General features: G+C 41.9%; 1 protein-coding gene across 4 annotated transcripts in view; it reads left to right on the top strand.

Moving 5' to 3' along the window:
* The first annotated feature begins 3,790 nt into the window (after window positions 1–3,790).
* The window catches only part of LOC119388162 (protein unc-13 homolog B), a 317,102-nt gene continuing 305,167 nt past the window's right edge, over window positions 3,791–15,725 (top strand). For 3 of the 4 annotated variants that reach the window (XM_037655819.2, XM_037655817.2, XM_037655818.2), the window contains exons 1-3: window positions 3,791–3,997; window positions 10,274–10,303; window positions 14,125–14,224. In XM_037655819.2, the coding sequence (XP_037511747.1) occupies window positions 3,976–3,997; window positions 10,274–10,303; window positions 14,125–14,224 (152 nt within the window). In that variant the 5' untranslated portion in view covers window positions 3,791–3,975. The remainder of the gene's footprint in view (window positions 3,998–10,273; window positions 10,304–14,124; window positions 14,225–15,725) is intronic. The other variant, XM_049413847.1, reaches the window with a different exon arrangement.

Below are 15,725 nucleotides of genomic sequence, written 5' to 3'. Positions count from 1 at the left end.
AGCCACGACAGGCAGATACGAGCACGGCGTTGCACGCGTCGCAAAAAAAGAAAGCTGGGAAGACAGCGTCGTTGGCTGTGACATCCTGCTTGTGTCGCAGTGTGTTCAGAGCTGCGCAATCGCTCAAGTCTGTCCTTTTTTTCTTTTTTTTCTTTGCTTGCATAACCGTGTTTCTTTCCCTAAGTTTATTTCCTCTGAAAGTTACAGTACCGGACCGCCTCTTCATAGTTTGTAGTGTAGAATGCCCAACTGCATGTAAGGGCAGCTCAACGAGTATGTTTAAGAGTTGCAATTAGGCAAAAAAAAAAGGTATCTTGACTTTATATACCTTTGTCGAGCGATGATTACTGAAATTTGACGGTTGCACAGAACGTCTTTATTTACACAAACTTAACGGTACTTTATTGCGTGCAGAAGTAACAAATGCATATTTACGTTAATACGCTTGTAAATGCTGTTTTATACTTGCTTTATAGGCCTAGGTTATACACAACCGGTTTTATATATTGTGTTCTTCCTTTGAGCTGTAGTAGAAAAGGAGGAACTATTTTCGATCAACCCTCACAGGAAGAAAGGTGTACTTCACTGCCTCAACACCGTGCTTGCGAGGAAGCGAACCCTAAAAAGACAAATACGCGAGAAGTTTTTTTTTTTTTTTTTAAATAAAGGCGAATAAAAAAAAGGAGGGGGAGGCTTTTGTGGGTTTTTTTCGAAATTATAAATAATTCTGATATGAACGAGTATATGCTGTAAAATTTTAAAAATAAGAAGAAACACGGTACATGAAAGTTTCTCGATAGGGGTGTAATGCAAAAACCGCGTGAGCGTTGTCAGATTTGTCCACACGCTGTCCAATAAAGAAATGTGAGCGCTAAGTTTCAGCTTCGATGGCGCCTTTCAGAATGTGCTGGCTCAGATGTGTCCGCTAAAGGTTATCAGATCTAGTACGCACAAAATGGCAAGCACTCCATGGTGTGACGAGGCTTACTCAAAGCCTTATAATCCCGCGCTCCCACATAAAAAGGGACATACTGAGCGAAGTCGATCATCTTGTGATTTTCTGTCGTGAATGACGTTCTCGGGAGAGAGGCATAAAGAAGAAGAAGAAAAAAAAAAGGCCATGTAGCGGCAAACTCTAAAACACGGTCTTTAGGAGCGGCGAGTAGGGTTTATTCAGTTGCGCGGAGAGTTATAGATAAAGGTGCGATCAGGGCATAGGGGCCCGGATACGATCTCGCAACCTTATCACTTGACCTGCGGAACTTGCTAAAAACGAGCAGGTGTTGATCAACACCTGCTCGTTTTTAGCAAGTTCCGCAGGTCAAGTGATAAGGTTGCGAGATTGTACCAGGGCCGCTACTTATCGCCTGTTTACGTATCCCTGTTCCCGGGGACCCGAGCTTATCGTGCACGCGTGCTGATAGAAGGAAGCAAATACAAAAGGAATCAAGCAAGCAGCAACTCACTAAAAGTGCTGAATATGCGGCGAAAATTGCTATCAAAAATGATTATTCGTACTGGCTGTTTGCGCAGCGACAGCCTTGAAACAACCTACCCCACGAAATTGCCGCCGAATATCCTGTGCGTCTACTTTCACGCAAGAATTTACTATATCTATGAAAAAAAAAAACGAGATTTGTTTTCACATGTTTTTTCCTCCTTTTCCTGTATGCACTTCTTCTGTAGTTATCTAATTGACCTAACCCTTACGTAAGGCTCCTCAGGGTGTTTAAGGTATAACAAAAAATGATAGTGAAGTCATGAGAAGGAGATTCCTATATATGACCTTTCTTGCATAATTAAACGTTTTCTAGACGTAATATTAACGCTATATCACGTACGTCTCACCGATACAAGACGCCTATAGCAACTAATAATATCCCGCATTTTAATGCTTTTTTTTAAATATCTGAGCACGTGTCGCTCGTCGAGAAAAAAAGAGCCAGTAAAGAGAGCAGTGAACGAGAGCCGCTCTCAGTTTGCCTTTGCATAACCCCGCAGTTTGCGACCGGCGCCGTCAGTGTGACTCGTAAAGCGTGTCCAGACCGTGACGCGTCGGTGGCCCAGTCGATATTCGAGTGGGATTTTCCTCCAAGTAGAATCGCAGATGAATTCGCAGTCGCCAGACGTTGTTCTCCTCCTCCAACAAAGGCAACTCATGAGCGCCAAGGCAGGTGAAAATATAAACTCGAAGGAAGCTGATTGGAGGAAAATAGAACGCGTATTCTATTCACTCACAAGTGTGGCGAGTACATACACTTTCAATGCCGGTTCAATGGCACCATAATGTGCGATAAAAAAAAAATAATATATATATATATATATATATATATATATATATATATATATATATATATATATATATATATATATATATATATATATATATATAGAGCGAAGCAGAAAACGAAGAAGAGAACGAAGAGAGCGGGCGCCGGCCGAGTTATTGCGCTTGCACGCGCTAGACGCAGCTGTGTCAGGTGCTAGGCTGCGTGAGATGCCATATAAGGTAGGGACCGTTCATGATGATGATGATAGTTTTTGTTAACACCTCGTAGCGAACCTCGAGCTTGAACAGCTCTGCTTAAGGTGACACTCGAAGGCGAAAGCATTCTTCTTCTCAGTCGGTCGCATACCCTTAACGTATGGGAACTGTTACGTCAGCCAGTCAGGACGGTGCATGACCGCGTGAGCACAAGACTAAGGTCGGCAAAGTTGCATCTCATGGGCTTCTCTCGCGCTTCAATGTATTCAGCATCAGCGTTTTCCCTCTATATTAGTAGAAAAAGAAGTGCGAACTTTACTAGACTTTAGTAGAAGCTGAACAGATCGCTGTCCTCGGGGATATGTGCATCAGCAAGCCGTCGTTGGCTCTCTCTGACAAAGAATTAGAACATCTGCGCATGCCTCCAGGTATGGCTGTATTTTTTCGCTTTGTTCAACAAGCTCACGTGGCCGTGGCTCGTGACGCTGAGTGCACGAGTATGCCCTGGTTTCCGATAATAAAACATTGTTGGAAGTTAGTGCCCTGTGTGTCCATGTGTGCATTTTTTCGTCATGTCCTTTATTCGCGCTAAAGAAAAATCTGCTCAAGACACTTGTAGACTGCGCAATCATGTAGCACCCATCGCTATCGATTTATTTATGTATTTGACACAGTTTTGGGCAACGTGTCTGCTAGGCATTAATCGATTCGCTCACGTAAATATGAGCTTTGCGGAGTACCTTAGAGAAGTTTTTTTTTTTTTAATGTGTAAGCTGGTCTGTTTTTTGTCGTCGAGGCAGTACCAAAATAAACGGTATGAATAGAACAACTGAGATGAAAATGACTCGGAAATCAATAAAGCTACACGTATTTTTTTTCTGGCTTGCGCGACTGAATTCTATTCGCTCTGAGTTCTCCCAGGGTCATCTCTCAGTCACTACAAAACGATTTAATTTTCGTTTACTTTTCTACAGCTATCGTTTTCACACTTAGGTCGTATCAAACACTTGTGCGAGATTATCAAGCGTCTTTATTGCGACGTTATTTTACCACATCAAATGTGAGTGACTACATACCCTCAGATCAAAGAATCCATACGTGGGGTTATTTACACTGTACACCTGTGAGATACGAATAAGATAAAGTAAATCAGCATTACGCTGCAGTAGGCGCTGCAGTCAGTCGAGCGGCGCACGCACGCTGCTCGGCAGACGCGCGCGCGCGTCGTCCCCCGCAGCTGTGAAAGTGAGAGCGGCCGCTCCATTGACGTCACCGTTACGTCAGGCTCGACCGCAGCGCATGGGCGGCATGGTGGCGGCTACAGTTGACGGCTCCTTTTCGCCCACGCATAGATGGCCATGTAGTTCGTGTCACGAAGCAAGCTCGCAAGTACACCGCTGTGCGCGCCGTTCCCCTCTCTGACCCTCCTCCAACCCGCGTCGAAGCCTCCAAATCCCAACGGCATCATCCATGATTAGCCAAACCACATCATGTCGCTTCTCTGCGTTACTGGTAAGTTAGTTTCGATTTGGGTTTTGCTGTCCCCCTAAGCCTAACAACACCCGCGCGAGCTGCGCTGTTCCCGTTCTCCTCTCAGGCGCGTACGAGCTCGCCAAACTGCTCGCGCGAGATCGTGTTGACAAACACAACAAGCGCGAGGGGCTCCGAGAAGCCGGTCTCGTCTTTCCCCTTCGGGAAATTTAGGGAGTGGCGGGAGAGAACCGATGCCTCGGACAAAACTGACGTTGAGAAACGACTTGCCTATCGCGCTCTGCGGCCTCAACTGGCGCGGATAGCGATGAAATAACGGCGATAGTCTTCGTAGTGTCGCGTATTCCCTCTTCACGGTAGGCCCATTTCGTGCGATTTGTGTCCGACATTTGAGTGGCAAAATCTTATTCCGTTTCACTAGCGAAATACGCGCGCTCACACGCGTTACCCGTAGTAGAGCGCAGTGTTGGAATCATGCCGCGATCGGTGAAAATATTTTGCCATAAATTTCTTCCGCGCAGCGGGCATACCAATCACGCCTAATTTATGCGAGTTGACCAGCTTTATGTTGTGCTGCACAGCACTAAGTGCTATAGGGTTCCTGTCGGTTGCAGCATCTTCAGCGTGATGTCAGATAAACACGGGAACGTTCTGCTGTAGAAACAGGTGCGGCGCGCGCGCGCGCTGCCTGCGTTGAAAGCGGTCACGCTCTCGCTCGCCTTTCGGAGTGTGTGCGTAGCGGTCGCGCGTTCTCGACCGCCCCAGTGGTCTGTTGCACTGTAATGAAAAGAGCGGCTTCACGTTGAATTGTTTCCGGTATCCTCACGCTGTCCGATCTCGGTCTTTCACGCGGAAGTGCGCTGTCAAAAATGCTCGTCCGCGTCGATCGACATTTCTAACCTCGATTGGGCGAAGTCGCAAGCTGTAGCTGACACGCTGTTGGCTTTGACCTGCCAGTTATGGCTTCGGCGCAGCATTTCTGGTGGCTGTAGACGTGGCAGCGCTGTTTTAATCAGTTGCGCATGCAGAGTTCGTCGGCTCGCAATCGATTCCGCGCCGGTGAAGTGCGTGTTGTTTTGAGGGAAAGCAAACCACCCGGCTGCTCTCTCCGTAGGGGCGCCGGCGTAGCGACGTGCTATGAAATTTTCTGCTTGGTCGGTGCTTCGCTGATATTGAGCCGAAACTATTTTTGGGCAACTGCACGCTAGGTCGTTCGGTGCACCAATGACTGCCGGCACCGTGGCGGAGTGCCTGTGAAGAGTGGCTGAATATCCGTGTGCAAAGCGCAAGCAGCGACGCGAGACGCGCCTCTTGTCGAAATTCGAGCTTGAACTTAATCGCAGCTGCAGGCGCGCGACCACCGACTGCCTCGGCGTTTGGAACCGTGCGCACAAAGCTATTGCATTGTTGCATGACACAGCCCATCCTTTGACATTCCACGTCAAAGCGTGACGATGAGGCCGGCATTTACCCGCTTGTAGCGGCCGCGCCGAACAGCGATTCTTCGACACATTTCAACTGAAAGGTCAATATACTTCTGATGCAAGGCAGGGCGTCAGCGATTTCTCGTTTCTGCAGGGTGTTCATATGAGAAACAATATCTAGTGCGGGTGTTTATTTATTTATTTATTTATTTATTTATTTATTTATTTATTTATTTATTTATTTATTTATTTATTTATTTAATCTAGTGCATTGCAGCCCGAAATGAACTATATAGGTATATTCAGAGCTGTGAGATCTTTTATTTGTCATCACACTATGAGTTAATGATTTGTTAATTAGGTAAAATTCTAAAAATCACCATTGCAGCTTATCCGATGAAAATTTATATTCATTGTCATTTAAAACATGTAAGTCCTTATCAGTTGCTCATCAAATAACCTCATGCCATAAGAGACAACTCCAGATTATCCATGCAGAATCCCCTAACACCAGTTTTCTGAAGTAGAACATTTGGGACAAACTTGCATCATGTCGGTTTTCCAAAACATTTTAGGGAATTCTAAATTAATAATATTCCAGAAGTTCTATTTTGAGCATGATGTCTTTTTTTGATCTTTCATGTAATGTGATTGCCTTGTGAAAGTGCACCGCTATACATATCAATAAGCTGTAGCCAATTACTAGTTTCCTTTGATTGATGAAGAAACTAATTTTTCAGACATTGTTTTCACATGCTCACTTGAGTTGTATAGGCAGACAGCGTAGGCTTTTAACTGTTATATTACATGGGGACTAGAGTGGCCATTTACGGGAGTGTTTCAATTGTATTTACGTATTGCCGAGGGCTGAAGTACGAGCCATGTGCCCATGGCAGTCTTTGAAAATGTTACTGCAATAACTTCCATGTAGATCAGTGCACAGGTTTATTGAGGTGTTACTTTCTGTAATTGGGTAGTGAGCTTTCTTTCAATTCACATAGGACTGGCTAGTAAATTTATTGCCTGATTGTCAGCAACACAGTCAATATATCGATGTTTAGGGATGTTTTAAATGCATAACTGCACTGCATTACAAGAAATTTGATAAGTGCACACTATTTACATTTCATTCCAAGCAACATGAAGCCCTGTGTTCTTAAAGAATATGATTTGAGACAGATCATTAATGTGCTGGTCATGGCAAGTCTGGATAGTGCTGTTACACAATGCTTGCTTAACAATGCATTGGTTGCATTTATGTTATTTTGTCTTATTCTTTTTTATCATCTCAACCAGTTTTAAAATGACCTGAGACAGGCCACATGTTTCTTCCAGTTCTACTGGATCCCTTGAATACAAAGGCATTATTTGTGTGGCGTATCCCACTGTGACAATTGGTAATTCATAGCGTTTCCTCAATTTTTTAAATTTATTAATTGGAGTGCATGCTATAACTACAGTACTGAAGTGGACAAATGCTTAAAGGCCAGCTGCAACAAAATTTCGTACTGGATTACAAGCCTAGTTTTAGATAGTGTAAGTACACATATTTATTCAAAATTTGATGCTTCAAATAGAAGCCTGAACGCTGGAGATAGCTAGCAAGTATAGACGTTTTAGATGCTGAGACTTAAATGGATGCCATCATATACTACTTGCCAAAAATGACACATCACTCGGCAATGGCTTACAGCCTATGGCTCTTTGATGTGACCACCGAAATGAAGTAGCCTGCTGGCATCTTGCTCCAAGGCTTTTCACCAACAGCTGCTCTTTCAAAATTAAACCTTCAGTTTCTTTCCAGATGGTGGCACATAGAAGCTCTGAAAATTTTTTACTCTTATAAGTACTCTGTTTTGTAACCTCTCATGTCCTTTTTAATGCTTGCTTGCCTGACATCAACCAGAGCCTAGTATATCAGACCATTCCATCCATGCAATAACACTTTCAAATACAGTTTTTTTTCCCTGGCATGATTGAACATCAGAATTTGTTACCTGCCAAAGTTTGTTTCCCAGTTCTCAATTTTTAAATGCTGTCGATGATGTATAGTTCCTCTGTTTATTTCTATTTTTATGTTCCTGTCTCTGCAATGGGAATTATATTATTTACATGTACACCCATCTGCAAAAGTTTACGGGACACGAAATTTTCGAAAAAGCTATATTTTCGCTTTATCTGGGGACATGAAATCCTAATAAGTAATCCACTATGTAGTTCGTATTGCAACCGATGCAGTCACCAGCTCGAGTACAAGTGTTGCGCAATAAAAGAGGAGAAATTCGCATTTGTACTGGGGGTCTGTGTCCCGCAAACTTTTGCTGATGGCTGTATATCCGCTCCATCCGTAGCTCTGATGGGATGCAACATGTGTAAATAAAGTTTAAAAAAGTGGTGTGCTTGTACTTGTGTCATGGCAGTGACCACCAGGTTCGTGCGCTTCCTGCTCAGGTATTGTTTAACGGCTGTTGAGAAGGAAACTATACAGGCGTGAGCTTCGCAGCTTTGTCAAGATAGCTTAAAGCTGTACACTCTTTACAAATTTCAACCAAATTAATATTCTTATAATATTTATTTAGTGCATTTTTAAAATTTTTACCGAATCAAGGCCTGCGAAACAGTCAAGGTAATTGTCAAGTAAAACCAACCTTACAAGGCTGATATATTAAATTAAATTTACCAACATGTTGTGTTCAGAAATTTTGTTGCAAGTATGAAAGCACATGAGGCTGCTATTTCTAAACACCAACAAATGAGAAAACTGAGTTTGGTTTAAGCATGTTGGTTTATGGTGTACCACACGTCTGTAGCACTGGAGATATGTGAAAGATTTGAAGAGAAGTGCAGAAGTAGACAGTCTCGATCTGTTGCTGACCCACATTGTGAAAAACAGGATTTCCTGCTGCCCTTGGCACCTCCTTTAGCTCGCATTTTATCAGACATGGGCACTGGATGGTGCCGGAAATGTAATCCAAGCATAATTGGTTGGGGATACGGGGTGACTTTCTTTGCTTGCTTTGGCTTTTGTACGTTGATTCCGAGAAATTTAAAGTAAAAATGTTGCTATGCCCTATTGAAACAAGTGACTCGCATAGTGATATTCCATTTGTGAAGAAAATTATGCATGATGTCCTCTATTATTGAAACTTCTTAATGAAAAAATCGCAATAATAAATATTTTCTCAAAAGCTTATTACCTTACCAGTCTATCATGGTAAAACCAGCATAAATAAAAATTGACTTTTTATGCTCTATGTTTACAATTTTGCCTACAGGAAGGAAACCAAGGATTATTCTTTCAGTATAAGGCTTATATATAGTACATAATTTTATTAGAATACTGAGAAAAATTACTTAATCTATGCTACAAAATATTGCTGAGATGTGCATGGTATAGTTGCACTGTTGTAAAATTATGTGATGCCGGTTCTTTGCTGGCATCTACAATGTTGTTCGTATTATTAAAAAAGCGCTTGTTTAAGAACGTTACCCATGTTCCAAAAGGCGTTAGTAAGGTCAGCTGTAGCCAGCGAGCGAGGTTCTCAATTGGGTCCCTTTAGAATTGCTTTTATTCAGCATTAAAGATCTTGAGGGTGCAGGCTGAAAGCAGGAAGTCTTTTTTTTTTAGGCAACCTGTGTCCCATAAAGCAAGAGTATTAGTTATATACAAATGCTAACACGACCAAATTAGTGAATGAATGCAATCAAGTGCAGAAACTTGCATGTGGTACTACATGCAGGTAGTTCATAGCAACATACACAGTACCATAGGTCGACAAAAAGAGTGGAGCTCACTCAGACTCACTGAAGAAATATATTTTGCTCTGAGGGCTCACTCGGACTCGGACTCACCAAAATTTTCCTCAGCTGGACTCACTCGGACACAGACTCACTCAACTTTTTCTCAACCGGACTCACTTGGACTCAAGCTCGCCAACTTATAACTCAGCCGCACTCACTCAGACTCAGACGGCTTGGCCCAAGTCTGAGTGAGCCTGAGTGAGTCGACTCATGAGTCCGTTAGCGTAAAATTATCTTTTTCGATCATAGTGTCAATACTCTTTAATGCCAATATCTCACATAATAGGTACTGTGCGATACACCTTTTGATCTTGTACCTTCATATAGGAGTTATCAGTGGTTTCAATCCAGTAAGGACATTTTTATGAAATACACGACTCCCACGAGATATTTTTATCAAGAACTTCCCATGAAAGAGTTTGACATCCCTCCCCCCAACTCACACCTCTGATCAATAAATATGGAGGTGGCACAAGAACTCTAGTGTGTTGAGATATGTGTAAATACGGTTGAGTATAAATGTAAGCCAATATAAGGTTGATGGTAACGCTGAAGACGAGTAGGTAAGACCATAAGTTGGCAATAAAAGATGGAACTCACTCAGACTCACTCAAGAAATATATTTTTCGCTCAGGGCTCACTGGGACTCGGACTCACCAATATTTTCCTCAGCCGGACTCACTCAGACTCAGACGCACTAAAATTTTCCTTAACCGGACTCGCTCGGACTCAAACTCACCAAAGTATTACTCACACAGACACACTCAGACTCAGACTCACGGCCTGATCTGAATCTGAGCGAGTGTGAGTGAGTCGACTCATGAGTGAGTTTACCGACCTGTGCACAGTACAGAATGCTTATGTAGGTTCCACTTGCCTGCTTTATCATTGTACATCCTCCGTTTCATTCTTGCTAAGTGTGATGACTTTCGATTTTGATGTCTAGAAAGCTTGGCACTCGCATTGCGTTATTGAATTTTCACTACTTTGTGTAGTATATGTTGTTGTAGTATTGTTTATGTTTATGCAAATGAATTAATCTCTTGTTTTTTGCTTTATTTTTTTTTTACAGTAAGGGGAGCCAGGTTCGCAGGGACGACTGGTAAGCATGAAACCTCCCATCATTGCTGTTTTTGTGAATGATAAGAAATTGAAAGTTACAATGGTGATAGTGGCAACTTCTTGGGTGTTCGTTTGGCACATTATTCCTTTGTGTTATCCCACCCTTTTCCTTGTTTTCATGAAGCTCTGTGTACAGCAATGTTTTCATGCACTGGAACTGGAATATGTGTCATTACTTCATAGTAATGTCCCTGCACGGCTGAGGCGTTTAGTCAAGTGACACCACTCCATAATGTTTCCCATTCAAATTCTGGTCACAGGTTCTGTTGGCTACACAACCTTAATTTTTTCACCTTGTTCTTATTAAATAAAGCATTAGTGTCAGTTACTTGCACTCTTGGTGTCAAATACGTAAAAAGACCAGTGCTCATTAACTTTGGAAGTGCTGGTCTACTTATACCCACTTGTACCTTCATACCCATTTGGTCACTTCATCAGGCTTATTTGATCATTTCGTTGAATTGGTTCAAAATGCTGTCGCATGTTTCATTTCCAGGAACTACAACCTCCAATCAAGCGTAGCAAACATTAACTCACTGCTGTCTTTTTCTACGTTGGAGTTACAAATACTAATTGCCCTAATCCGCTTTGCTGCTGTCTATTATTAATTGAGTGGCTAATATTGGCTAACTTTAGGAACGTAGTGATAGCCATTTTTTTCTAATTACTAATGACTCATTAACTATTGTATAATGATGCTCTTGTCAGTTATCATTACTAACCGTTGAGCATTGTATAACAGTGTTCTCATGCTCCTGATATTACCCTTACCTATGTAATCTCTCCTTACTCAATGCTCTAATGTTGAAGCCTGGGAGGCAGTTTGATACTTGATTAAGTAAATAAAGACCAATATGCCCCATACTTGCTTGGGTTGCCTTTTAAGATAGAGTTAATGACTAAGGTGATCATCTGCTATTTCTGTCAAGTTAGAGAATGGTTAGAAAACAGCCTTTGGGACACCCTGCTCCTTTGCTCTTTAAAAATGTACCAACATAGTATTTTCAGCCTTTCATTTTTGTGCGTTGAATAAGGAATAGGATGTCTAAAACCTGTAAAAAATGCTGGCAAGCCTCAGAGCACCCTAAATAATTTATTAAACTAGCTTTTCAACAGCGAGTTTTGGTTTCATTGCTGCATTGTGACATCAAAATGCCGAGGGCGGTGACATGAAAGCAAGACATTGTTATATTTTAACACTCACCCTAGCCCTTTTTATCATCTGCTGTTGTGCTACATGTTTTTGAAGTGAGCAGCGTAATCGGAGGTGACTCAGTGAGCCACAGCAATTGTCAGAATGTTGCAACGTCTAGCTCCCCTTGGGAGACTAAACTGAAATTTGCTGTAGAAGAACTAATATGATAAATTGTTTATGGTGCATGCAGGCTTTCCAGCACTCTGTCTAAGAATTATAAATCTAGAATCTTCATTTAATGCAAAAAAGTGAAGTGTCAAGATAATCTTGTCAGTACTGTTTTAATAACTAATAGGCATAGCTTGAAGACTTGAGTATTCTGGTGACAAATGTGACACAGAAACATTTGAAGACAACAAGGCCTTAAAAATACTGAGGTACTGCTGCTAAATGTGCATTTAGCTTGAAATGTGGAAGCATATATGACCTGTTTACATGTAAGAAAGCAAGTTCGTTTACCCTGACCTCATATATATAACAAGTGCAATGCAATTTCACTGGTATGGACTTCTACTGTTGAATGTCTACGCTGTTGCGTGCGCTTAGTTTCAACTCTTTTATGTTAAATGTACACTTATAGCAACAATAATCTGTGTCAGTCTACTTCAGTAATAATACCCTTTCAGGACATGCAATATAAGTTTGGGTTCTACAAGGCTTGAATTAAACAAAATGCTTAGAACATGCATGAAGTTACATACTTATTTCCTGAATATGCCCACTTATACCTTCATATCCAAGCAGATACTGTACATCCTGAGATTGATCTGCAAAGCTTAGTAGTCTTTAAGGTGTTTTAGCGGTGCTGGTACAGTAGGTGGGGCAGTACCGTACAGCCATGGCTGATATGTTACTATTAGTCTGAAGACCTTTATTAGCAATTATCATCATCTCACAACGTTACCGTCCGCATCGAACAACTTGCATAGCTTAGATGTTTTTGGGTCGTATATTTATCATGGGATGATAATATCGTAGCATAAATGGTACTGTATTGTTGCCACTAAAACACCTTATTACCTGCACGCATGTAATATTGCTGTATAAGACCGAGTACTGTTTCCACATCTCCTGTGGTTGCATCTGATTCCCAAATTTTTTTGTTATTGTTGTTTTTGCAACACACCCATGCCATGGTGTAGTTAAAGTTTGGCCCTTTTTTTTCTTGGTCTATGGTTAGTACACTTGGCTCACATGCTTAAACCGTCATGCTTTTGACTAAGAGCAGTTGAACTTTGCTTTCCACAATGACGTACTGCATATTGATGGGAAATCCTACTTTCTGGGAGTTTGTGTTTCACAATTAGGTGACTTGAAAACAATAGTTGTTTCAACATGACCAGCTCTATCGGTGTCAGTCATACTATCTGTAAGCTAACCAGAGGCTGACCAAAAATGGTTCAAGCTATACAATATTCAAAACTTAAAGCCCTAATAAGTTCTCTTTCATTTTTTTTCTGGAATAGATAACATAAGTGATTTTCCAAGTCTTGAATATAGCCACTTTAGAGAGACTAAAGAAAGTTTTGTTGGTACAGTATACTTATTAGTATCGCATAAAAAAAATTTTAGAGACATCAATGGTGTGATTCCCCAGGCATACAGCACAGGACCACAGCATGTGGCTAAATATTATGAATAAATATCAGTTTGCAGCACTAAATATTCATTAACAACATTCAGCGACTTGTAAGATAAAAATGTGCCTTCCACATTTTGCCCTAGTTATGTTAAAGACAAGCTGTGGAGCAAAGTATACCTCACTGCTTATAATGGTTACTGGTTATCAAAAATATCGGAAAAAGAAACTTCTTGTATTTCCTTCATTCATCAAAAGTTATGTGTGGTTTCTAGGTATGTATGCACTTTCTCTCTGCACCACTTGCCAGAGGTAATTACAACACCTCTAGTGTTCCCAGGACACTGACTATACATAACTATTGGTGGCGCTGTGCTTTTAAACTCCACTAGTAACAAACTTATTTTTTTTTGCACCATAAGAAATAGAACTCAAGTCCTGTAACTAATTGGACACTGCATTCAATTGAAAAAGAGAAAGAGAGAGGAGAGCAAGGAAAAGACAGGAGAGTAAACTAGAAGGTAACCCCAAAACAGGAGATTTGGAAAGTTGGTACGGTTTGATTTTAGAAAAAGAGTGTGAAACAGAGATGAACACTGGATAGTGCATTGGTCGGGTATCTCCAGTTGACTAAGCTGTACAGGGGAAAAAGGAAAAGGTTTATGAATGGCCAGAATAAATAGTGAATGAATGCAAAAATAAAGCTCTCTGTGTCCGACTGAAACATACAGCATCACACAGTGCTCAGTATCATACAGTCGCAATTTGTTTGTACAGCTATGCATCTTTCATGTAACTTAGCAGTGCAGATATATGGGGAATCGCTTTAGCCTCATTCAGGCATAGCTGAAAGCACATGCATTCTATTCTCTTTTTCTTTTATAATTGCAAGTGAAAATAAATGTTCAATGTTGGCGCTGTTGCTGTAAACTGTGTTTCTGTACATGTGATGTTTGCATGCTACAGCTGTGCTCCCAATAAGCTGTTCATTGCTCATTTGTGCCTGCTTCCCTTTCTTACCATGCAGGGCAGTTCAACAGCTATGTGAACCTCAAGCTGCAAAATGTCAAGTCCACCACGGTAGCAGTGAAGGGCAGCAACCCAAGCTGGGAGCAGGATTTCATATTGTGAGTTATATTTTTCTCTTAGTGCCTTACCAACCTACATTTAACTGCACTTTAGCTTTCCAATGCTATACCGTTGAATGCCTTTACAACAAATGCCTTTACTATTAATTGAGCTGTACAATGTTGAGATATTCCAGAACATCTTCACATTCAGCCTGGCAACAGTGCAGCAATGATAACTGAGTCATTTGCCCTGTGCACTGAGTGCATGGTCCTTGCCGCTGCTGGTCACATCAGCCTACACGACCTTGTTTCTTTGGTGTTATGGAGGCCACTGCATCATCAGTCTCGGCTCTAACCATCATTCAAGACTTAATTCCTGTAAGCAGCCAGTCATTGTCGAGCTTTTTCGCCACTCCTCAGCTTAGTGACGGCCGCTGCGATTACCGTGAACAGTTTTGTTTAACATTGGCACTCTTTGCCTCCTTACGTTCATTGACAGTACAGCAGCCCTTTTCAGCACACACCCGCCTCCCATGTACGATTTCCTGCTCTGCCCAGGTGTGCTCGTACCATAGTTGTTCAAGAAAGGCCAAGCGCCTTTGCAACCAATTTCCAGCATGTCAAGGGCACAGAAAACATTTCTATTGATGTTCTGAGTCATGTGGATGCTGTTAACAGGATCACCTTTACCAAACCTCACTTGTATGCAGAACTCCTAGCTCGAAAGCAGCATGATGATTTGGAAATTGAAATCCTTCATCAGTCATCAACGCCACTGAAACAGGAGGATGTCATTTTTCGTGGTGGTTTCACCATTTTCTGCAACACACCTACTGGCTCACAACGACCATTTATATGCCTCTTTGCTAGCATCGTCATTTCAGAGCTCATCGCAACTTGCCTCATCCCAGCAGGCTGTGTACTTGTAAACTCCCTTCTAGCTTACTTATATTGCCTCAACTTAAAGCTCAAGCCCACAGCTGGGTATGCTCTCTTCACCATGCCAACAATCGAAAGTCCACTGTCATCTTGTCCTTGTTAAAGACCTTCTTTATACCTGACGCTCATTTCAACTAGGTTCATCTAGACATTGTTGGCCCGTTTCTTTTCTGCCAAGGTCATCGCTACCTCCTCACCTGCACTGACAGATACACACGGTGGCCAGTAGCTGCGACAATGCTGGACATCTTGTCGCCTATCATTGCAGCAACTTTCTTGTCCACTTGGGTTTTGTGCTTCAGCAGCCCATCTTCCACAATAACAGATCGAGGTCAACAATTCAAGACAAGCCTCTTCAGTGATGTGCTTCGTCCTCTCAGCACCATGAGACTATGCACAACAGAATTCTAGCCACAGTACAATAACCTCATTCAGCGTTTTCCCTGTCACTTGCACTCATGGCTCAAGATTCAACTTCACAGTGGGTTCAACATCTTCCAGTAGCCCTCCTTGGCATACGCACAGCATCGAAGTCTGACTTATGCTGCTTCAGTGCCAAGCTTTAACTACAGCTGTACTGCCTCCCACCACAAATTATGCGATTGTATATTATGTTTCA

This window comes from Rhipicephalus sanguineus, chromosome 3 (assembly GCF_013339695.2).
Source record: "Rhipicephalus sanguineus isolate Rsan-2018 chromosome 3, BIME_Rsan_1.4, whole genome shotgun sequence".
Lineage (NCBI taxonomy): Eukaryota > Metazoa > Arthropoda > Arachnida > Ixodida > Ixodidae > Rhipicephalus > Rhipicephalus sanguineus.
Note: the sequence above shows the minus strand (reverse complement) of the source record. Positions and strands in the feature narration are given on the sequence as shown.